Genomic DNA, 24,913 nt, shown 5'->3' with positions numbered 1-24,913 from the left:
ATACAACCTGAGTAGGCCTACAGTTTTCTCTGGGAATGATATGCACATGAGAAATATTCCATTTCAAAACATTTCCTTGATTCCCTTCTGCTGATCACTTTGATGCCTTGAAAACTTTATACAATTTAAAACTACTGAATGAGTTGGCTGTGGGGTTTGTGTCTCATATGTGTCAGTGTGCATTCGGGAGATAGAGGGTTCAAACCTCTACTGTCAGCAACCCTGAAGATGGTTTTCTGTGTTTTTCCCATTTTCAAACCAAGCAAAGCTGTACCTTAATTAAGACCATGGTCGCTTCCTTCCCAGTCTTACTATATAATATCAATCAATCATTACTGATCTGCATTTAGGGCAGTTGCCCAGGTGGTAGATTCCCTATCTGTTGTTTTCCTAGAATTTTCTTAATGATTGCAAAGAAATTGGGAATTTATTGAACATCTCCCTCGGTAAGTTATTCCAATCCCTCATTCCCCTTCCTACAAATGAGTATTTGCCCCAATTTTTCTTTTTGAATTCCAAATTTATCTTCATATTGTTATCTTTCCTACTTTTAAAGACACCACTCAAACTTATATGTCTACTAATGTCATTCCACACCATCTCTCCACTGACAGATCATTAGTCGAGCAGCTCACCTCCTTTCTCCCAAGTCTTCCCAACCCAAACTTTGCAACATTTTTTTGTTACGCTACTCTTTTGTCGGAAATCACCCAGAACAAATCGAGCTGCATTCTTTGGATTTTTTCCAGTTCTTGAATAAAGTAATCCTGGCGAGGGACCCATGCACTGGAACCATACTCTAGTTCGGATCTAGCTAGAAACTTCTGTGCCCTCTCCTTTATATCATTACTACAATCCCTAAATACCCTCATAACCATGTGTAGAGATATTTACCCTTTATTTACAATTCTATTTATGTGATTACCCCACTGAAAATCTTTCCTTATATAAACAGGATACTTTACAATGATCCCCAAAAGGAACTTTCACATCATCAATGCAGTAATTAAAACGGAGAGGATTTATCCTATTTGTGAAACTCACAACCTGACTTTTAACCCCGTTTATCATCATAAGACTATGTGAAAGGACAGCAAGCAAGTGGCTAGATCAGGCTAGGAAGATAACCGGCCTTCCTCTTCAGAATATCCTAAGAAAAGCTGATCACATTGGATGGCGACACTTTGTGAAGCATGTAACTCTCTAGAGACAAAACAATGGGGTCATGACAGTCAGTAATGAGTAATACGACTGATGATGATGATCATCATCATACAATTGATTACTGTCCATCTCACAACATTATTGAGGTCATTTTGCAGTTGCTCACAATCTTTGTAACTCATTTATTACTGTATACAGAATAACATCATCCGCAAAAGGCCTTATCTCTGATTCCACTTCTTTACTCATATCATTTAATTACTGTCTATAAGAAAACATAAAGTTCCAATAATACTGCTTTGAGGAATTCCCCTCTTAATTATTACAGGGTCAGATGAAGCTTCGCCTACCCTAATACTATTTTCTAGAAATATAGCAACCCATTCAGTCACTCTTTTGTCTAGTTCAATTACACTCATTTTTGCCAGTAGTCTCCCATGATCTACCCTATCAAATGCCTCAGATAGGTCAATTGCAATACAGTACAATTCTAGTACATGGAACAGCTTGTTTTCAGCAATATTACTTTTAAATGGTGCATTATAAATGTGACTTTGAAGGACTGAAGGGTGAACTGCAGAATGAATTCATTCCATAGTAGTTCAGATCTATGAACGAAATAATGTAAATCTGATAAAAGTGGTGATTTTTGTTTCAAGAGGAAGCACAACTAGGTAATCATACTCTCTGAACAAACTGAGAGGGAAAGAAATTTAAAATAAAACAAAATTATTTATTCAACATAGGAATTTAGAAACGAAATACAAAATAAGACAAAAAAGGTATTGAACACGAGTTCCCTGCGTATCAGAACACTTGAAATTTACATATCCTTGATTAGTCTACTGTTGCACATAAAGTGGATGATGAGATCAGCAGTAGTCACATCATTAGCTAATATGCGTTTGAGTGTTTCCTGCAGGCTGAGGCTCCATCTTAGGCCAGAGAGATCAGCGCACTCTGTGAGGATGTGGGCCATTGTTAAGTCAGGACCACAAGTAGACACTGGAGGGGGTCTTCCTTCTTTAGTAGATAAGAGTGCACCAGGTGAGTTGGCTGTGCTGTTAGGAGCGTGCAGCCGTGAGCTCGCATCCGGGAGATAGTGGGTTCCAACCCCACTGTCGGCAGCCCTGAAGATGGTTTTCCATGATTTCCCATTTTCACACGAGGCAAATGCTGGGGCTGTACCTTAATTAAGGCCATAGCCGCTTCCTTCCCATTTCTAAGCATTTCCTGTCCCATTGTCGCCATAAGACCTATCTGTGTTGGTGCGACGTAGAGCAAATAGCAAAGTAGTAGATCAGAGTGCGTAGATCGTCCATGACCTATCCTCAGCCTACACAATACTATGGACTCTCCATGAAGGCTCGGAAGAGGACCACCACACGACAGTTGTCTTATTAATTGCTCTCAGCTTGTTGGGAGTTTGGATAGCTAGCCAGTTCGATTCCCAGGACGCCACGATGGTTCAATGTAGCTGAGAACAAATATCTTTAGCAAGTACATTCATAGGTCTTAGAAGTAAAAGTACCGCTTCCTTTGCAGCTTTATCCACAAGTTCATTTCCCGCAATCTCAACGTGGCTCGGAAGCCACGCGAAAGTGATTCTGGTGCCAGCATCACTTAACCTGGCTAGAAGGTCATGAATCCACTGCACCAGTGGGTGTTGCGAGAAACAGATTTCAATATATTGATTGATAATCAGACAAATTTTACAATGTAAAACAAATGTCAAAACAGAAAATAGCATAAAAGCTTGATTTGTTCTATAATAATAATTATTGTTGTGTGTTTATGCTCAGAGATTAATAAAACTTCCTGTTATCTTGAAGCCCATGATTTGTTGCATAGGAAACTAATCAGCTGTATTAGTAAAATCTGTCTGATTATCAATCAATATATTTCATTGGATTTACATTATTTCATTCATAGATCTGAACTACTATGGAATGAATTCATTCTGCAGTTCACCCTTCAGTCCTTCAAAGTGACATTTATAATACCCCCCATAGCACTACAGCCCTGAAGGACCTTGGCCTACCAAGCGACCGCTGTTCATCCCGAAGGCCTGCAGATTACGAGGTGTTGTGTGGTCAGCACAACAAATTCTCTCAGCCGTTATTCTTGGCTTTCTAGACTGGGGCCGCTATCTCACCATCAGATCAGCAGTAGTCGCGTCATCAGCTAATATGCATTCGAGTGTTTCCTTGAGGAAACCAGTGCAGGGTAAAAATCCCTTACCTGGCCGAGAATCAAACCCGGGGCCTGGCATGCACGCTACCCCTACACCATTTTTAAAAAATTCCTGCTGAAAACAAGCTGTTTTATGTGCTAGAAATTCTTTCCCATTTTATTTCTGTGATACTTCAGCATTCATCTTCCCTGACAACTACAAAGAGAGCTGTCAAGTGTTACTTACTTGGAAGTCATCCGTACTGTCCGTTCACCAGTGCAAGGATGCACCGGGTAGCCTTCGTCATCGTACACCACTTTCCTGCCAGCCAAATGTGATTCATAGTATCGATCCTGAGTTCGTGGGTCTATCAACATCCCTAAACCCCAAACACCAACTGTAGGACAGCACAGACCAAAGAGGGCCTTCAGGAACCCTGTTAATATGAAACAGTATATATCAGGCATGTCAATAGAAAGCAAAGAACAGCACTGCAAGGCCTAGTGGGGAAAAGGAGGAGCATCTTGGACATATGAGGGCAAATCAAAAAGTAAGTTACATTTCCAACTTATGGCCATTTATAAAAACACCTACACATAGACAACATGGCTATGACAACATACACTCTAAGTTCAATTTTCCATATAGTCCCCGAGTGACTGTAAACATTTCTTGGAACGGTCAACCAATTTTTCGATTCCGGATGCGTAGAAATCACCTCCAGCGCTGTGTGACCACCTGGCGGCAGCTACTTTCACCTCCTCATAGTTTTGCAATAGTCATCCACCGAGATTTTTTTTCAGCTTACCGAACACATGATAATCGCATGGCGCTAAGTCTGGACTCTATGGAGGATGTTGCCATACCTTCCACTTGAATTGCTGCAGCAGTTTGGACGTTTGGCAGGCCATGTGAGGTGTTGTGTTATCGTGCAACAAAATCACACCAGTACTCAATTTTCCCCACCACTTTCCTTTAATTGCCTTATGCAGCCAGTTCAACGTTTGACAATGCGAAACCAAGTTGATTGTCGTGCCTTTCAGCATAAATTCCACGTGCACCACCCTCTCCATGTCAGAGAACACTGTTGCCATTGCCTTTCCTGCTGAAGGTTGGATCTTGGCCTTCTTTCGTGGTGGTGATGTGGTGTGCATCCATTCCATCGATGATCCCTTTCTTTCGGGGGTGAAGTAGTAGACTCATGTTTCATCCCCTGTGATGATTCACCACAGAAACTCGTTGCCCTCCACAGAATACCATTGCAAAAATGCCAGTGACAATTGGAAATGTTGTCCCTTGTGAACATCGGTGAGCAGACATGGAACCTGTCTTTGATACTGTTTATGAAATCCACGGTGCTGGTGAACAATGGAGAACACACTGCCATACAAAATGTTCAGCCTGCTGGTAATTCCCTGCAGTGTTTTCGCCTGCCTTTGCAATATTCGTCCGAGAGATCCGTGTGTCCTGCATCAAATTGCTTACATCACTTTACAATACCTGGATGAGAAATTGCATGCTCACCACATACAGCAGTGATTTAACGATGAATGTCCGTGCAATTGAGCCGTTTACCCCAGAGAAATCTGATCATTGCACGCACCTCTAATGTGGAGTGAATATTCAGTTGATGTGCCATTGAGACTAGCCTGCTCTGCACACACAACACGACAGGATACCACACCAACCTTCCTATTAGATGCGTCAGCTGTTACTGTAGCTTGCTCCGTGTTGGCCACAGTCACGACACACAGAGTGCTCTCGCAGCAAGCTAGTGTAACCTACTTTTTGATTCGCCCTTTTATTTTGAGTCGTGTGCCTTTGGCTGATATGATGTCAGTAGGAGAAATTTAATAACTGATTGCAAAACCTGATAGCATAAATACAGCATGACAGAGTTCCTCTCATAACTGACAGACCAGGATTTCCTCAGGAAAGCACTTGGCAGACAAATGAAAATTTCCTGGGTTACCATTACTACAAAATTGAAGCTAGGATTAGCACAATGGCTAAGTCAGAAAATAGGATGGGACTGTAAGCATTAGGCTTCAGGAAAACACAATATTTCTTTGTTGCAACAAAAGTGACATAATAAGGATTAAAGAATTAAAGAGGAAGTTGTTCGTAATTGCGTGTAGCTAAAACACCAACATTAGTATTATGAATTTCCATAAAGAAATTGTTTAATAATTGCCAGGTTATGGTAATGGAAAAATCATACAGCCAGCAACTCCACACCAAGGCTTGGGCACTGGGAAATGACCCAACAGCTTAGGTGGCAAAATGCTTCAAGCTAATAACTGTAAGGTACCTAAGCTACTAACTGTACAAAATACAATTTGAATCTATAAACAGTAAGATTGTATTTAATTAATGTTGATATGGTATAGTTATTTATGTTTTAAGAATAAGGAATTGATTCACAAGCAGAAAGTTTAGCACAAGTGTATAAAGTGCATACTATCATGTACCATACAATATTTTTTCCATTACCAGTACTATTTATGCACTTCAACTTATTTCATATTTATTTTTATGCATTTTTCAGTGCATAAACAGGAGTCCGGTCTTATTGATCACTCCATAAATGGGGGGAGATTACTATCAATAGTGCTGGTTGATAAGAAGATACAGAATAAATACCATATTTTCTCGCATAATTAACGCACTAATACCAATATAGTTGGTCCGTTATTGGATATTATAAATTTTCCAGCTAACACATTCCTGGTTGCCAGCATTTCCCTCCAATGTGCTAAGTTGGGCTCATCAGTTGATAAATAGTACACCTACCAAGACGCATGGCTAGTGCATACGGTGGAGGCCACTGCGTAGGCTACTTGGAGCCACTGCTAGTGCCAATGTACTATGAGAAACTTCATCTCAATTTCAAAAATTCATGCCTTCCTGCCCATTGCCCTTGAATAATTTCTGGGTCCAAAGTGGAGAAAAAGAAATGTTTCCGTATTTGACGCATCCACTTCTTCAAACATCCATCATGCAGTTCTGGATGCGTTTTGAAATAAAGATGTCAACTATTCAAGTAGCAGCCTTCCTATTGCGAAGATGGCAGTGTTTGACGATATAGAAACTGTTCTTATCTCTTTGGGTTTTTGTGTTGGTACTTCCATGCTGATCTATCAATGTTGGTTCATCTTTAGAAATTTGTTACAGATGGGGGTCAGGGACCATTTGTCATCAAGGTGATATTTCACCTAAATTTTGTAGATACAGAATCATTCTCTGAAGCAATATTAGTAGTGTTATCTTAGCTCTATGGGTATGCTGTAGGGCATATATACCGAATAAGCACTGTATTGTATTCTTCTCACTGCAACAAGAAAAGATACACTGTCCAGCTACTTTACCAATAGAAGTTCAAAATTTCTCAATTACTTTATATAAATTACTGTAAATGTTGTTTATTACACATTGTTATATGATTATACACAGAGCTCCAATTCTAGCAGACGTTCACCACTGATGACTTCAGCTTGCATCAAAAACTATTTGAAATAGATCGTACTTTCAGAAAAGCAGAGGAAATTTCGAGGAGGGTCTGGACCTCCTGGATCCTCTGTATGACCATATTCATGTTCATTTAGGTACTTCTATTTTTTGCCTTATTTAGTTGATGTCTCCATGTATTATGCTAATTAAATGAAGGTTTTTGTAAACTTTACTCTTAGAAATGAATTTGAAGAATATACCAGAGGTTGGTATATTTGTTGTGCCCCATAAAACTCTCAGAATAAAACAATAAAACAGTGATTTTCACAGCTAGCATTAAAGAAATAAAGATGCTTCTGTGGCAGAAATTGCAATTACAGCAAATGCACCAAATCAAAGAGTATATAGCTATATACAGTATATGAAAAGTATCCCTCCATTTATTGTTTGGAGGCCTCATGCTTGTTGATAGTTTCACAGCTGGAAAGTAACAATTTTCCAGTCATTGTCACTGTATTTTGTGATTGGAGAAATTTTAAGAACAGTACATTTTCATACACTACTAAAACCAAACTAAACCAAACCAAACCCCATGGCAGTACAGCCCTTGAAGGGCCTTGGCCTACCAAGCGACCGCTGCTCAGTCCGAAGGCCTGCAGATTACGAGGTGTCGTCTGGTTAGCACGACGAATCCTCTCGGCAGTTATTCTTGGCTTTCTAGACCGCGGCCGCCATCTCACCGTCAGATAGCTTCTCAATTCTAATCACGTAGGCTGAATGGACCTCGAACCAGCCCTCAGGTCCAGGTAAAAATCCCTGACCTGGCCGCGAATCGAACCCGGGGCCTCCGGGTAAGAGGCAGGCACGCTACCCCTACACCACGGGGCCGGCTTTCACACACTACTGCCTCAGATAAATCGGCTATCTCCTTATCAATCTTCCCTTATCCACATCCACCTCTTCTCATCCCCCAGTGAGCTCGCTTCTGCCTCCCAGTCTCATCAGGAGGGCAGACTTTGACACTCATTGAGAGGCCATCCTGACAGATCCCCCAGTCCTGATATAGAAAGTGTATGATGAGAAGATGATGTGGAGATTCTCCTTTCATTGTGTTTACTTTCTATTTCTCCATTTTCTCCACACTGATCTGTCATTGTATTTTCCCTGTTATGTATTACTTCCATTGTTCCTTTCTTTCTACATATGACTTGATTTGTACTTATTTCTTCCTTTTCCATTGCCTACTTATGAATACACATACAGTGCGACTTCTCTTAAATGACACCTCTGAATAGTGGGTACCTCTAAATTATGGATATCTTTTAATTTCCCGGCAGAAATAGATGGGTATCAATGGGAGTATTTCTTCTCCAGGAAGGTAATGTGCCTTTTTAGTAGGAAAGTGCATGTTCACATACTGCTGCTGCAATGTCCGACTCGTTGGCTGAATGGTCAGCGTACTGGCTTTCAGTCCAGAAGGTCCCAGGTTCGATTCCAGGCTGGGTTGGGGATTTTAACCTTGATTGGTTAATTCCAATGGCCTGGGGGCTGGGTGTTTGTGCTGTCCCCAACATCCATGTAACTCACACACCACACATAACACTATCCTCCACCACAATAACACGCAGTTACCTACACATGGCGGATGCCGCCCACCCTCATCGGAGGGTATGCCTTACAAGGGCCGCACTCGGATAGAAATAGCCACACAAAATTACTGTTATTAGCTGCTGCAATGCAACATGCACTGCGTGGTGTACAACAACTGCCCCAGACAGCAACATCATCGGATCTCTCACCAATTGAACACGTATGGGACATGATGAAGCGGGAATCTACGCGTTCAGCAGACCCTGCAAGAACCATTGCTGAATTACATCAACAGGTGCAAAATGCTTGCGACAATCTATTGCAGGATGCCATTCGGCACCTTTATGATCGTTTGCATGCACGAATACACGCCTGCATTGCTGCCACAGGGGTTACACTGTGTATTGATGCAACTAGTATTTGGGCACCTTTTACTGTGACATATGTGTTTCATTTGGTTTGAATTTGTAAGCATATACTCCTGTAATGATGATCTACCCATCACATCGCTTGTGAATACAATGACCTTGTCCTTGATGATGTTGCTTGTTTTTTTTTTTTTTTTTTTTTCTAGTAGTGTATTTTGTAAGGAACTTGTTATGGAACACACTGAAGTGCAAGCATTTCTGCTACTTACAGATTGCATCATGGTTCAAAATTGGCTCAGAAAGACTCAAAAAGGGGAACTTATCAGAAGATAGCACGTATGAAGCTGCTTTAGCTGAAGGAAATCTAAGCTTACATAAAGCCGCACAAGCAAAAGCTTAAAATACGCTACACTCTATAGGTATGTAAATAAGAAGAAAAATGGTGGCTCAAAAATGATCAAGACAATACGTTCTTCAGCTTACCACCGTTATTTTTGGGGTTGATGGAGCCAGCCAGAATCATTTTGGTTATGGCCGGGGATTTAATACCGGATGCCCTTCCTGACGCCACATGAATTTTGAGATGAAAATCTCAACCCAGGATCGGCCGGGATTCAAACCTTCCGGGTGTGAAACCAACAGCTAAGCCACTGAGTTAATCACGCTCCCAAATGATCAAGACAATGATTTAGTAAAATATGTGCTGACTTGCTCCAGAATGTTTTATGGTCCGACGACCAAGGACATCCACTGTTTAGCATAGTTAATGGTATAACATGCCCAAAAATTTGGGAAGAGAATCAATTAGCGGGGATTGACGGGTTCCCAATTTTATGAAGATACAACCCGGGTTAAGTATTCAGTGTCTGGAAGCATGTAGCTTATCCAGATCGGCACCTTTCAATAGACCCAATGTCAGTATGTTTTATGAAAATCTTGAAACTGTATATAACACCCATCCAAAATGTTCAAACAGAACTAGAGTTTTCAACTTGGATGAAACTTCTACTGTACATCCACAGTCCAGAAATCACAGGAAGTAACTGCTGAAAAGGGATCTCACCAAGTAGCAAAATGTACTTTTGAGCAAAAGGAGCACAACTGTTACCACTTGGATGGATGAACAGATGGACGGATAGATAGATCGTTGGATGGATGCAACTTTTTATTGAAGTCATCAAACATTTTATTCACACACCACACCAACAGCTCTATTCATCTACATTGTTATTACTAGGGCTCGGATTCAAGCATATTAGCATATTTTTTCCTGAATAGTACACATTGAAAGAAGCCTTTCGGTGGTATTTTCATCTCTCTGGGACCAACAGAATTTAAATTTATCGAGCATATAAATGCATAAAACAACAGTTTTCAGAATAGATGCATGTATGTGTATGTTCAGTCTTCAGCTCTAAGGCTGGTTGGATCTTCAACAGCTCTGCCATCAGCTGTCATAGATGGCCTAGGCATTATTGAAGAGGCGTACTTGGGAAATGAGGAGTGAGGTAGTTTCCCGTTGCTTTCCTCACTGAGCCAGAATTTGCTATTACATATCAGTCTGCCAAGCCCACTGAAATGCATGCACCGACCGACCATTCATAGCAGGGACTGGCCGTACAAGGAATGGCATTACTAGCATCGCTCATACCGTAGTCATTTTCATATTGTCAAAGCCAAGGATAAGACAGAGACAGATCAATGAAAATAACAAAATTGCTCTAGCCCATACCAAAAGACATAGTGCATTGTAAACACTAGGTCCTGCCAGCAACGGCATAATAGATGCATATTCTTGTGGTTTTCGTCTAACTAGTTTGTTCTTCTTCGAATTCCCCCCACCCCCCACCCCGAATTCGGGCCCTGACCATCCTTAAGGTTCGAAAACAGAAATAATCTATCTGGTGCGAATAATAAAACCGCAGGTTTTTAACCTTTAGTGAGGTCATTCACACACCCTAATTGGCCTCTGCCGGATTAGAGTGCGACTCGTCAGATTAGCTCTGGAAGCCCCAAGCATCCTTTCACTTTGAAATGTGAGGTATTTTAGTGATGTGCCTATTTTGGGAACCAGAATTTTTTATAAAGATACGTTATTGGTTTATTTTCGTTGCAGTTTCCTTTCTACAGTTTTTAACGGCGTTTTTCGAGCAATTTCTACACATTTAACCGCATATAATGGGTTTATGGAGCATACAATTTGTTTTTCGAGCATATCTATTGAGCATATAACACATGGTTTTCGAGCATAGGTCCTATTTGGAGATTTTATCGAGCATATAGATCCGAGCCCTAGTTATTACTCAACAATCATGAGACCAACTATTGCTTTAAGTAATAAACATTGCCAGATATAATGGAGTAACAATAAATTGTAACTTTTCCTCACACTGACTTCAACCGCTGGATGTCGCTGTATATAAGGTATTAAAATCATTTTACAATGCAGCTATTGATACTCAGATGAGGCGCTGGCCTTCTGACGCCAACTTTGGCAGGTTCGATTCTGGCTCAGTCCGGTGGTATATGAAGGTGCTTAAAAACGTCAGCCTCGTATCGGTAGATTTACTGGCACGTAAATGAACTCCTGCGGAACAAAATTCTGGCACCTTGCGTCTCCGAAAACCGAAAAGGTAGTTTATTGGGACGTAAAGCCAATAAAATTATTATTATTATTATTATTATTATTGTTATTATTATTATTATTATTATTATTATTATTATTATTATTATAAAAATGTAAGGGTGTATTCTGCCCGAAGGCAGGTCCGAACCTCCGCAGAGGTACGCCTGAGCCGTAGTTTACGTACGGTAGGGTGGCCAGTTCCTTTCCACTCCTCCATTCCCTTACCCCCCCACCAACAGCGTGTTACAACCCATCCAAATCTTATCCACGCCCAGGGTTGCTTAACTTCGGAGACCTCACGGGATATTATTATTATTGTTATTATTATTATTATTATTATTATTATTATTATTATTATTATTATTATTATTATTATTATTATTATTATTATTATTATTATTATTATTATTATTATTATACAACTGGCTTTGTGAACGGAGCCCCTCAGGTTTCCAAAACATAGGATTTTTTCAATTTGGTCAACATAGTTTTACTGATAGATTTCTGATGCAGCTATGTGACAGACAGGCCTACAATAATTGAAGCATCAAGTGGTGAAGCAAGTAGGCCTTCATCAGGCATAGTGCTGCAGCCTTCCAAGGAAATTACTGACAATGCTACTCCAGAGAATGGATCTACAGAAACGCCCATCATTACTGAACTGTAGACAAAGAAACTGAACGTCAGTCTTTTCAGCGAGGTGGAGGGCGGAGGTGTATCAGGTTAACTCCAGACAAAGGTACCAGTGTGAAGACCTGTTAAAAAGCCCTGGAATCTTCAAACGATATCCAAAGGCTGGCACACAAAAATCCAAAGTATCCAAATAAGAGAAAGAGCAGGTTTGCAACAAACAATCCGGAAAAGAATAACCTAATTACCACTTTTTCAGTGCAGACATCTACGCGCGATTGCACTGTTTGTTTCTTTCTTTCACGCGGACTTCTCGTGGCCGATTTGATTGTGCACCTGTGCGGTGCACAAGGCTGCCAACTCTTGAACTTGACAATTATCGGTACATTGTTTGATGCGGCAACACTACTTTTGAACTTATGAACTAGTAGTACAGACAAAATCATTCAGTTAGGGTCGCAAAGTAGCTGTTCGATTTTTAGGATTGAAAAAACTGAAAATCCACGGCCTGTTGCTAGTCATTCGACCAGGTCAGGATAGGAATTGTGCCGCCTGCCGAAGCCTGTCGCGCTCCTCTGTGGCAATGATTAATGACTGACAGAGGAAATGAAATGAGAGTGGAGAATGTTGCCGGAATGAAATATGACAGGATAAACCGCAATACCCGGAGAAAAACCTCTCCCGTCTCCATTCTGTCCAGCACAAATCTCACATGGAGTGACCGAGATTTGAACCACGAAACCCAGCTGTGAGAGGCCCGGAGGCTTGTTTCTAGCATTCTGTAGCTGAATTAATTTATCATTTGGGCTAGTGACAAAACCATAGGACTGTGATCAAGCCAAAGGTTGTCTGGGGGTGTAAGTGACAGGTTAGGGCTGCGAAGCGGCTTTTAGGTAGAGCGGTAGCAGTGCATTCTATGTTGGACAGTGGTGAAAAGCTGAATTAATGTGTAACTCGGGTCAGTGATAATGCGATTGGTCTGGATTGGTTAGATCCTCGGTAGAAAAAAGTTCACTTTGCCTTTGCCGGCTATTTGGCGGAATTCTTATTCAAGACGAACTTCCACGCTGACATACGGGTGCACGAATTTTTTGAGGTTGCGAGCGTGCTCTATTCACCGCTACATTTTGTTAAGTTCAATATAAAATTATTTTGTACTGCACATTGTTTCGTTACAGATAGTATTTAATTGTGTTTTTATTGTGTTCGGGTTGGTAATGGAATGCATTTGACTTGATTGCTGGAAATGACGTTATATCCGATTGTGTCTCAGCCAATGGAAATGTTACTGAGTGCTTCAGCAATAAAGAATGGTTCGTGATAAATGAAATGAAATGAAATGAAATGTCGTATGGCTTTTAGTGCCGGGATATCCCAGGACGGGTTCGGCTCGCCACGTGCAGGTCTTTCTATTTGACTCCCGTAGGCGACCTACGCGCCGTGATGAGGATGAAATGATGAAGACAACACATACACCCGGCCCCCGTGTCATTGGAATTAGTCAATTAAGGTTAAGATCCACGACCCGGCCTGGAATCGAACCCGGGACCCTCTGAACCGAAGGCCAGTACGCTGACCGTTCAGCCAACGAGTCGGACATGCGTGATAAATTACATTAGGTTATAAAAGTAAATGTACTTTCGGAGGCTGTTGGGTGGGTCACAGTGAACACATCTGTCCTCTACAAAGTATTCCATATAAGATTTGTACTATTTCCAATCCATTTATAATGCTATAAAACCTAGGGAGTAGTTACTGAATTTCTACCAAGAAATGAAGTAACAAGTACAGTCAAAAGTCTTTATTCAGAGAGAAAATTGATTGGAAATTCTAGGAACTTCAGATGAGTGTAGATACAGACAATGAAGAAGAAATTTTGGATGATCTGACGAAATCATTAAAACCTGACAATTTTGGAGATCAGGAGTTCAATCCTATCATTTGTGATTTTGTTCTTGTCCAATATAAGATTCTAGGTAAGAAAAAACAACTTCTGTGTTGGAGAAGTTACGAGTGAGAGGACACTGATAATGAATATGAAGTCAGCTTTCTTAGGAAGCGTAACAAGATGGAAAATACATTCATAAGCGCACAAATTGAGGGCATGGCAGCAGTTCGTGAATCCCAAGTAAAATCCACACAGACGAAAAGACAGAAGGGTCATCGGTATCTTTCCTTTGGTATTGATTTTGCCTGTATAGGCCTATAAAACAAACAAACCCCATGGGACTACAGCCCTTGAAGGGCCTTGGCCTACCAAGCGACCGCTGCTCAGCCCGAAGGCCTGCAGATTGCGAGGTATCGTGTGGTCAGCACGACTAAATCCTCTTGGCCGTTATTCTTGGCTTTCTAGACCGGGGCCGTTACCTCACCGTCAGATAGCTCCTCAATTCTAATCACGTAGGCTGAGTGGACCTCGAACCAGCTCTCAGGTCCAGGTAAAAATCCCTGACCTGGCCGGGAATTGAACCCGGGGCCTCCGAGTAAGAGGCAGGCACGCTACCCCCTACAGCACGGGGATATAGGCCTATAGGCTATGCTATAATTGAGTAAGCCTACTGCCAATATTTTATTACTGAATATGTTTTACTGTAATGTTTACTGTAAGTAAGTGTTTCAAACGGGGTATAAATGAGCTATTATATCCAACATAAACATATTTCATTGTACCCTTCAGTCTATTTAACTGTAGTTACCCCACTATGTGGGGTACAATGAAACAGATGTTACATTTCAGAAAACTGCGTTCTGTCTGTCGTAAGTTTCTTCGGCTGCCAATATGTTTTGGAGGGTGATACCCCATGTATGTAATGGGGGATGTAAAATTGTAATGATTCAAAAATGTTGTTGTTTCCATTTAGTTATATTCCGTTTCACTGTGCTTCCATCTTAGAGGGATGCCATATCACCGATCTAAGAAAACAGGACCACCAACCTGAACAAAGAGGACACAGTCTACTGATGGAATCACTGCACCTTAATCACTTATAACGGCTTCATTTTCATCAAAGACCAGGGGTGTAGCCAAGGGGAGGTTATTGGGGGTTAGAACTCCCATCCCCTATGGAATGTTTACAAATGAAAATAAACATAAACTGATGATAAATAAGTGAAATCGACTGAAAGGGTTGGTTCTTTTGAATATTCAAGCCGGGCTGAGTGACTCGGACTGTTCAGGCTCTGCCCTTCTGACCCCAACTTGGCAGGTTCGATCCTGGCTCAGTCCGGTGGTATTTGAAGGTGCTCAAGTACGTCAGCCTCGTGTCGGTAGATTTACGGGCACGTACAATAACTCCTGCAGGACAAAATTCCGGCACATCAGCGTCTCCGAAAATCGTAAAAGTAGTTAGTGGGACGTAAAGCAATTATTATTATTATTATTATTATTATTATTATTATTATTATTATTATTATTATTATTATTATTGAATATTCATAGAGACAAACTTGTAAAACCAACAGATGTCTTGAATCTATTTTCTAAGAAGCCTCAAAAGTTGGATTTTAGATTGTAATCTGAACATACCATTCGCTGTAAAACTATACTTTGATACTATTGTTCTTGTTCTGTATTTTAATGTCAGATTTTGTAATGTACCGGTACTGCAATCTGAATATCAACATAATTTACTTGTATCAGTGTCCTTATGATACTCGTTCATGCGCACCATACATTCACAAGCACCTTCATTATGTTATCATCATTCTGTAATCATACCCCCCTCCAATCGGTTCATACTGGCTAAGCTACTGTCAAAAACCATTGGCCTATCACCTTTGTAATTATTTTTTTTTCCTGTGCCATTCACACTTTTCTGAAGATGGAATCTTGTGTAAAAGTATTTTGTTCTCCAACAAATAGTGGTGAAATTTTTGAAGTCACACTGCAGACACACTATACCTTTCACAGTCTCAATTGCGAAACTGTTTCTGTCCTTAATCCACTGTGAATTAAGCAATGAAAATACTTGCTTTATCTTTTCATTATGACTTGGAATTAAAAAGAAAAATTCAGGTAACTTTAGGAGTTCTGAATAGCATAATGGTTTTGGCGACTCATTAAAATATTTGCACTACAATAGAGCTGCTGATTCCTGTTGTTTCTTTTCACTGTTTTTCATAAAGTTCAGAAAATTAAAAAAAAACTGATTGAAACACAGTACCAGTACAACATCAATTTTGATATTTCTATTATTTTTCAGGTATAATACACTTTTTTTCTGCATCTTACCATGTTGGAATGTTCCCTAGTTTCATCCATTTAAATGGTTGAAATTGTTCATACTGAGACAGCCACTTTTTCAGATACTCTATTATCATCATCATCATCATCATCTGTTTACCCTCCAGGTTCGGTTTTTCCCTCGGACTCAGCGAGGGATCCCACCTCTACCGCCTCAAGGGCAGTGTCCTGGAGCTTCAGACTTTGGGTTCGGGGGATACAACTGGGGAGTATGACCAGTACCTCGCCCAGGCGGCCTCACCTGCTATGCTGAACAGGGGCCTTGTGGAGGGATGGGAAGATTGGAAGGGATAGGCAAGGAAGAGGGAAGGAAGCGGCCGTGGCCTTAAGTTAGGTACCATCCCGGCATTCGCCTGGAGGAGAAGTGGGAAACCACGGAAAACCACTTCCAGGATGGCTGAGGTGGGAATCGAACCCACCTCTACTCAGTTGACCTCCCGAGGCTGAGTTGACCCCGTTCCAGCGTTCCAGTCCTCGTACCACTTTTCAAATTTCGTGGCAGAGCCAGGAATCGAACCCGGGCCTCCGGGGGTGGCAGCTAATCACGCTAACCACTACACCACAGAGGCGGACTCAGATACTCTATCGCTGAGGCATAAACAGTTCCTACTTCCTTCTTAAAATTATCACACTGTGCACAATATCTTTCCTCCCTCTTCATATCAACAATTACTTTCACTTTGAGAGACAATTTACGATTATGTCTTCCCTGTAGTTTTTCCACTGTAGATTCTAATATAGAGACAGTTTCAGCAACACAATTTGATTCCTTCTCTAATTCAAGAATGTTGGCATTAAATATGGATATCACAACCTCACCACTCATCTCATGTTCAAAACATCTCTTTATAATAATGGGGATAGAATTATGAGAACAAAAGACTGCAAAGAAGGGAACATGTGAATCAGTCTTTCAACTAGTGATGGGACATCGAATGAAAACAATACGGCACCGAATTATTCGATAGTCGTCAACTAGCGTTACAACCGATTGTTTCCGTTTGTATTCGATTTTCATTCTGATCGTAAATTCCAAATGTTTCCTCTAGTAAGCGCTGAAATCGGCCTCCTCTTTCGTTGTGGAGTAAAGTCAGAGTCACTTATTATAATTGAACAGATGACTGACTCAAAACTGTATAATGATAAATGCAAATTTATTATTGTGCACTTTATCAATAGATAATGATGTTATAGTTTTTATAAATACTTTCCATATACCAACCATGAACCTCTAATGATTGAAAATTTACCTTAAATGAGTGGAATTATTTTTAAATTAATATATGCAATATTACCCGGTCCTAGGAAAATATGTTGCCTTTTCATTTAGTTTAGTTTGTTGTATTCACATTACTTCAATATGTGGTGTCATTACAATAAGGTGTAAACCCAACCTTCGTCTGAAATTACCTAGCATTTCTAATTTTATGAACTTGGGATTAAGGACACAAAATGCATTTTATTTGAAATGAAACATAATGACCACAATTACCTAAATCGGGACATTTCATCTTATTTTATAGACCAACGCATTTCAGTTTCCAATCACTTAACTCGACCATTGTGGAACATTTGTTACCAGTCTCAATATTTCCGCGTATATCACTACCAAAAGGAAAAGAAACACATTATAAACATTGGTAGTATAATACAACAATCCACATTTCGGTAGTTACTAGCAAATGGCTTATTACTAGTTACTGGTACTACGGCAGTACAAAACGTGTATTACTACGTTATAACCGATTTCAAACCGAATGAAAACATTCGACAGTCACGCTTCACAATCGGTAGTCTACCGATAGTTTAAAACATTCGATATTCCCATCACTACTTTCAACACATGCAAACAACGAAAGCCACCAAGTTTTTGAACAATAAAGGAACTTCTTGTATCTAATGTCTACAGTTACACAAAACTGTTTTTAACTCCACAGTGTGAACAGTATATAGCAAAGTAATTAAACATTTCCAAAATTATGGAGTCTGTATCAATAAGCAAACGTACATCGAGAGCACGTTGAACAAAATTATGGACCACATGGGCAGGACAACCCATTCCAACCAACTTTGCATTTAGGTCCCTTCTTTAAGGGACTAAAAACATTGCTTCCTGAACCTCTTTTAATCCCATCAAAATTTGTGTTGGCATTGTTTCCCGAAAAAACTACCACTTTCTTTTCTAACCCAAGTTTCTGTAGAGAGTCTTTTACATAATTAACTATTGTTTCAGATTTTTTATTTGGGGTACTTTTAACCTTAAGATCTTGAGTATTTATCCCACCATGTTTATAATCAAAGTAGCCTACTGTACAAGAATTGGGAATATCTTCAATGAACCGTGATTGCTTCCCTCACTTGCAACACCGAAGCAAGAAATACCACCTATAACTTGCACAGTTACCAATCAATCACTACTGATCTGCATTGAGGGCAGTCACCAAGGTGGCAGATTCCCTATCTGTTGTTTTCCTAACCTTTTCTTAAATGATTGCAAAGAAATTGGAAATGTATTGAACATCTCCCTCGGTAAGTTATTCCAGTCCTTAACTCCCCCTCCTATAAACGAATATTTGGCCCGATTTGTCCTCTTGAATTTCAACTTTATCTTCATATTGTGATCTTTCCTACTTTTAAAGACACCACCCTAACTTATTCGTCTACTGATGTCCTCCCTCGCCATCTCCCCACTGACAGCTTGGAACATACCACTTAGTCGAGCAGCTCGTCTCCTTTCTCCCAAGTCTTCCCAGCCCAAACTTTGCAACATTTTTGTAACGCTACTCTCTTGTCGGAAATCGCCCCGAACAAATCGAGCTGCTTTTCTTTTGAGTTCTCCAGTTCTTGAATCAAGTAATCCTGGTGAGGGTCCCATACACTGGAACCATACTCTAGTTGGGGTCTTACCAGAGACTTATATGCCCTCTCCTTTACATCCTTACCACAACCCCTAAATACCCTCATAACCATGTGCAAAGATCTGTACACTTTATTTACAATCATATTTATGTGATTACTCCAATGAAGATGTTTCCTTGTATTAATACCTAGGTATTTACAATGATCCCCAAAGGGAACTTTCACCCCATCAACACAGTAATTAAAACTGAGAGGACTTTTCCTATTTGTGAAAGTCACAACCTGACTTTTAACCCCGTTTATCATCATACCATTGCCTACTGTCCATCTCACAACATTGTCGAGGTCATTTTGCAGTTGCTCACAGTCTTGTAACATATTTATTACTCTGTACAGAATAAGGTCACTGCAAAAAGCCTTATCTCTGATTCCACTTCTTTACACATATCACTGATATATACAAGAAAACATAAAGGTCCAGTAATACTGCCTTGAGGAATTCACCTCTTAATTATTACGGGACAGATAAAGCTTCACCTACTCTAATTCTCTGAGCTCTATTTTCAGTCACTCTTTTGTCAAGTTCAATGGGTTGGAATGGGTTGTCCTACCCGTGTGCTCCATAATTTTGTTCAACATGCTCTCGATGTAGGTTTGCTTATTGATACAGATTCCATAATTTTGGAAATGTTTAATTACTTTGCTATATACTGTTCATACGTCAATTATGTGGGGATAAAACAGAACTGATGATCGCTTCAGTTTTTACTTCTCCTGCGTGAAACTTATCCCGCCATAGCAGACTATTTACAAAAAAACATTTTGCAGATTACTGTTGCAATTCATGGACTTAAAACGATGTCGATGTCTCACGGCATGAAAAGCAAGGGCACCTTCTACTGCATGGGCTAAGCCATTCACTTTACTATCTTTAGGAGCGAAAAACGTGTTAATTTTTTTAAGACGTGCCAACAGATTGACGATTTTTTGTATGTTTAGAAGTTTTCCATGTGCTTCCAAGTCCAAACCATCTGAAAGGTGAAAGAAAAGGATTTATTACCATTAGTTTGAAAATCATTAAACTTTCTGCATATATTAATTTGGAAATTTAGTTCGTTATTATTGAAAGCCTCCGTGGCTCAGGCGGCAGCGCGCCGGCCTCTCACCGCTGGACACTGTGGTTCAAATCCCGGTCACTCCATGTGAGATTTGTGCTGGACAAAGCGGAGGCAGGACAGGTTTTTCTCCGGGTACTCTGGATTTCCCTGTCATCTTTCATTCCAGCAACTCTCTCCATTAACATTTCATCTGTCAGTCATTCGTCGTTGCCCCAGAGGAGTGAGACTGGCTTCGGCAGCCGGCACATTTCCTATCCTCGCCGCTAGATTGGGGCTTCATTAATTTCATTCCTGACCAGGTCAGATGACTGGAAACAGGCTGTGGATTTTCATTTTCAGTTCATTATTATTGTTATGACAGTTCATTGTTTGTTATTTAAACAATAAATATGGATTTCATACCTTTGTTAACAACTGAGATGTACGTTCCAGGAGGGCAGATTGAACATTCAGCTTCTGAGTCATTTCGACCTTTCTTAAAGGCTTTGTACTTTTCGATCAAGAGATCGCTGTACAAGCACTTTCGTTTCGGCATGTTCTTTCGTATTTACGGTAAAATAATACTTGACAAAACTTTCAGAACTCAATTTAACACAATTTATGTACGAACATAACCTATAAACAACACTGAGCTAGAAAGAAAACGAAGTAAACAATAGTTGTGAACAAAGTAGCCTATTTATATGTGGCAATAAGGTAACTAAGCACCGCGCGAGGTTTAAATAAATTTAACCCCCCCACCCAAGAAAAGAGGGCATTTGTCGAGTTATTCGAAAATCCGGCCGGACGCTTTTCGTGCTGTTAAAAAGAGGACATGTCCGAGAAAAAGAGGACATATGACATCCATACCCATCTACCCTAACTGAAATAATTTACTGCTGAATTAAATTGCATATAGATTCTTCAAATACTCAACCTGTTATTGTCTAGTTTCAGCTCCCCCATCCTAGAGAATCAGCTCTAAATAAGTCACAACACAGTTAAAGAGTCACGGTGAAAATTTCCTTTTTTGTGTCCGTAGATCGTTAAAGCAAAAGCAAGTAACCTTGTATTGTATGTGACTGTAGATATGCTCACAGACACAGGACCTCCAATTTTATGTGAAATATGAACATTTCAGAAATCCCATAGGCATTAGCTGGGTGAGAAGCCACCGAAAATGCCACTCAGCTATCACATAAATTATTCTCATTAATTCATTCAAATGACCGAGCGAGTTGGCCGTGCGGTTAGGAGCGCGCAGTTGTGAGATTGCTTACGGTAGATAGTGGGTTCCAATCCCACTGTCGGCAGCCCTGAAGATGGTTCTCCGTGGATTCCCATCTCCACGCCAGGCAAATGCTAGGGCTGTACCTTAATTAATGCCAAGGCCACTTTCTTCCCACTCTTAGCGATTTCTTGTCACATCGCCGTCATAAGACATATACGTGTCAGTGCGACGTAAAGCCAGTTGTAAAGAAAAAAGCCATTCAAATGAATTGGAAAAGCTTGGGGTCCTCATGTCTCACACCCAAATCCTCCCCTTTTTCCAGTACTGATGGTACTGACCGTATTGACCCTGACTGGAGAGAGATGAAATCTTATCATTTCCTTAACTACTTTGCCGTGTTTTTTCCGACTGTCTCTGAAATCTAAACAGTGATTTTGGATGATAAGTTTTCAAAATGGGAGTAAGTTTGGTGTGGTGATTATTGTTTTAATAACCAAAGCTATTAAACACTAAGCCTTAAGTCTCCTCTCTCCTTTGTATTCATCTTAAAATTATTATTATTATTATTATTATTATTATTATTATTATTATCCGAATACCAGTACTTAAGTCTTAATTATAAATTTCATGTACCGGTACAGTAATTGTTTGAAATACCGGTACCCTATTAGGCTATTTTAATTTCTCTGGTACATATTTCTTCAGGCAAGTAAGTCAAACATTACGACATGTGTATTAAAATAATTGATGTGGAAACCAAGTCATTGTGACCACCGTGATTTATACTCATTTTAATTTAATTCAACATTGTCTATGAATGTGATTTTGAGAGGATTATGAACACTTACCTAAAAATAACATGACAAACAGCATAGAAAGACCGAAGACAAGAACATTGAACCAGAAGTCGTAGATGAAGCAAAGTGGTCCTTGTTGTGTGGGAACAGGCAGCGAACCACGGAACCCAGCAGCATGATAATGCTCTGCAGTCATCGGTTCGCACTGAAGACCGTTGACGGAGCCAATGCAAGCGCAAAGACAGTGCCAAAGACAAAAGCACCTATCATTACGTTGTACCCGGATTCGACGCGTAGCGACGAGTTCATGGTGATGGTTTACCACTTCCACTGCAACAAACAAAACATTCTGCGATGAAAACAAGAATAATTAGTTTTTAAAAAGCTGGTTCCGAACAGGGGACCTTGTGGGTGTTATGAAGATGTGATAACCAATACACCACGGAACAGGACGACGCCCTTCAACAATAAAAGTGAATAGTAACCACATGCCAACTCTTTTACGCCGATCTCACTGTGATTTGTTAAACAAGTTTTTATTGTATTATATGACTTTCTTTATCACTGCTTTGTGTACTTAATGCTACGATATTGTATTTTTCTAAAAGCCAGTATGAATACCTACGTTTAGGCCTATAAATACAACTCAGAGCCAGTGGCGTATACTGAGGGCTACCAAAGCTATCGGTGAAGCCCAAACCTCAAATGAGAACGATGGAAATCTAAAGTACATTATAATGTAAGCATCTGACACATTGTTCCATTTACAAAACTTCAAAGCAGTGAGAAAGATACTGCAGCCCAGACTCTGCATCCCTTTCCCCTCGCGCGGCTTGTTGATGTATGCTCGATTGGTGCGGGGACCAGGGGGATAGGTATGCTAGGCTTCGGTCACTGATCTCTATCTGTAATAGAGAGCTCGATTGGTGCGGGGACCAGGGGGATAGGTATGCTACGCTTCGGTCACTAATCTCTATCTGTAATAGAGATCAGTGGCTACGGTCTATCAGATCACCACTGCTAACTAACAGCCATGCGTTCCTAACCGTATATACCCTCACCTTATACTCATAGATAACAGAGTGCTGGTATTTAACTCCCGTTACTTCTACATCCTTGTCGGTGCGACGTAAAGAAAACAAAAGAAAAGAAAAAAGAAACAACCTCTTAAAAGGCTTGGCATTCACTAAATCAACCATCGAAAAGGGGTAACCTAAGTCTAGTGATAGCCCACGACTTGGACTCACCGTACGCCACTGCCCAGAGCAGAGAAACGTTTATACAATGTTCACATTTGCACATGTTTCTTTTTTATATTTTTCTAGTAGCCACAATTAGAGCGATTAAATTCAGTAAATTTTTTGAACCTATTGTTTTCAAGAACTAACGCTTGTAGACAAATTGTCAAATTCTTCAAAGTAGCGGCAATTGGGATTTAAACTTTTTTTTTTTTACAATTTGTGTTACGTCGCACCGACACACCGACACAGGTACGTCTTATGGGGACGATGGGATAGAAAAGGCCTAGGAGTGGGAAGGAAGCGGCCGTGGTTCGAATTAAGGTACAGCCCCAGCATTTGCCCGGTGTGAAAATGGGAAACCACGGAAAACCATCTTCAGGTTTGCCGACAGTGGAGCTCGAAACGGATGCAAGTTCATAGTTGCGTGCCCCATAACAGCACGGCCAATTCGTCTGGTAATTGGGAATTAGAAGTAGGAGGGGCATAACAATTTATAAACAACGAAAAGTACCCGGGTCCATTAATATTGGGGAAAAAACTACAAAATGGTAAGTTTTTTATGACCGAGCTCGATAGTTGCAGTCGCTTAAGTGCGGCCAGTATCCAGTATTCGGGAGACAGTAGGTTCGAACCCCACTGTCGGCAGCCCTGAAGATGGTTTTCCGTGGTTTCCCATTTTCACGTAAATGCTGGGGCTGTACCTTAATTAAGGCCACGGCCGCTTCCTTCCCACTCCTAGCCCTTCCCTGTCCCATCGTCGCCTATCTGTGTCGGTGCGACGTAAAGCAAATAGCAAAAAAAAGAAAAGTTTTTTTTTTTTGCTTTCTGAGCGAATTTCGAGAGAGAGAGAGAGAGAGAGAGAGAGAGGTAAAGGTTCACACTCCACCAACTTAAGTGCGGCAATAGGTAATCGTTTCTTGAGATTTTGATTCAATACTATGTAATTAAACTTTTACCAAAGAAACAAACAATGTTTTTACATGTTTTACAATGCATAAAAGTACGACGTGATTATAAATTATTTAGTATTTGATTGTCCGCCCCTGTGGTGTAGTGGTTAGTGTGGTTAGCTGCCACCCCGGAGGCCCGGGTTCGATTCCCGGCTCTGCCACGAAATTTGAAAAGTGGTGCGAGGGCTGGAACGGGGTCCACTTAGCCTCGGGGGGTCAGCTGAGTAGAGGTGGGTTCGATTCCCACCTCAGCCATCCTGGAAGTGGTTTTCCGTGGTTTCCCACTTCTCCGGGCAAATGCCTGGATGGTACCTAACTTAAGGCCACGGCCGCTTCCTTCCCTCTTCCTTGTTAACCCCTCCCAAACTTCCAATTCCCCGCAAGGCTCCTGTTCAGCATAGCATGTGAGGCAGCCTGGGCGAGGTACTGGCCCTGCTCCCCAGTTGTATCCCCGGCCCAAAGTCTGAAACTCCAGGACACTGCCCTTGAGGCGG

The 24,913-nt window shown here is 40.7% G+C and overlaps 1 protein-coding gene across 1 annotated transcript in view; it reads right to left on the bottom strand.

Moving 5' to 3' along the window:
• LOC136869374 (hapless 2) overlaps nucleotides 1–24,913 on the bottom strand; it is a 216,952-nt gene that overhangs the window by 69,664 nt on the left and 122,375 nt on the right. The window contains exons 7-8 of the mRNA XM_067144842.2: nucleotides 22,280–22,558; nucleotides 3,584–3,773 (exon numbers count right to left, since the gene is read on the bottom strand). Coding sequence (XP_067000943.2) covers nucleotides 3,584–3,773; nucleotides 22,280–22,558 — 469 coding nt within the window. The remainder of the gene's footprint in view (nucleotides 1–3,583; nucleotides 3,774–22,279; nucleotides 22,559–24,913) is intronic.

The sequence above is a fragment of the Anabrus simplex genome, chromosome 1 (genome assembly GCF_040414725.1).
Source record: "Anabrus simplex isolate iqAnaSimp1 chromosome 1, ASM4041472v1, whole genome shotgun sequence".
NCBI lineage: Eukaryota > Metazoa > Arthropoda > Insecta > Orthoptera > Tettigoniidae > Anabrus > Anabrus simplex.
The sequence above is the reverse complement of the archived record's forward strand: the minus strand, read 5'-3'. Positions and strand labels throughout refer to the sequence as shown.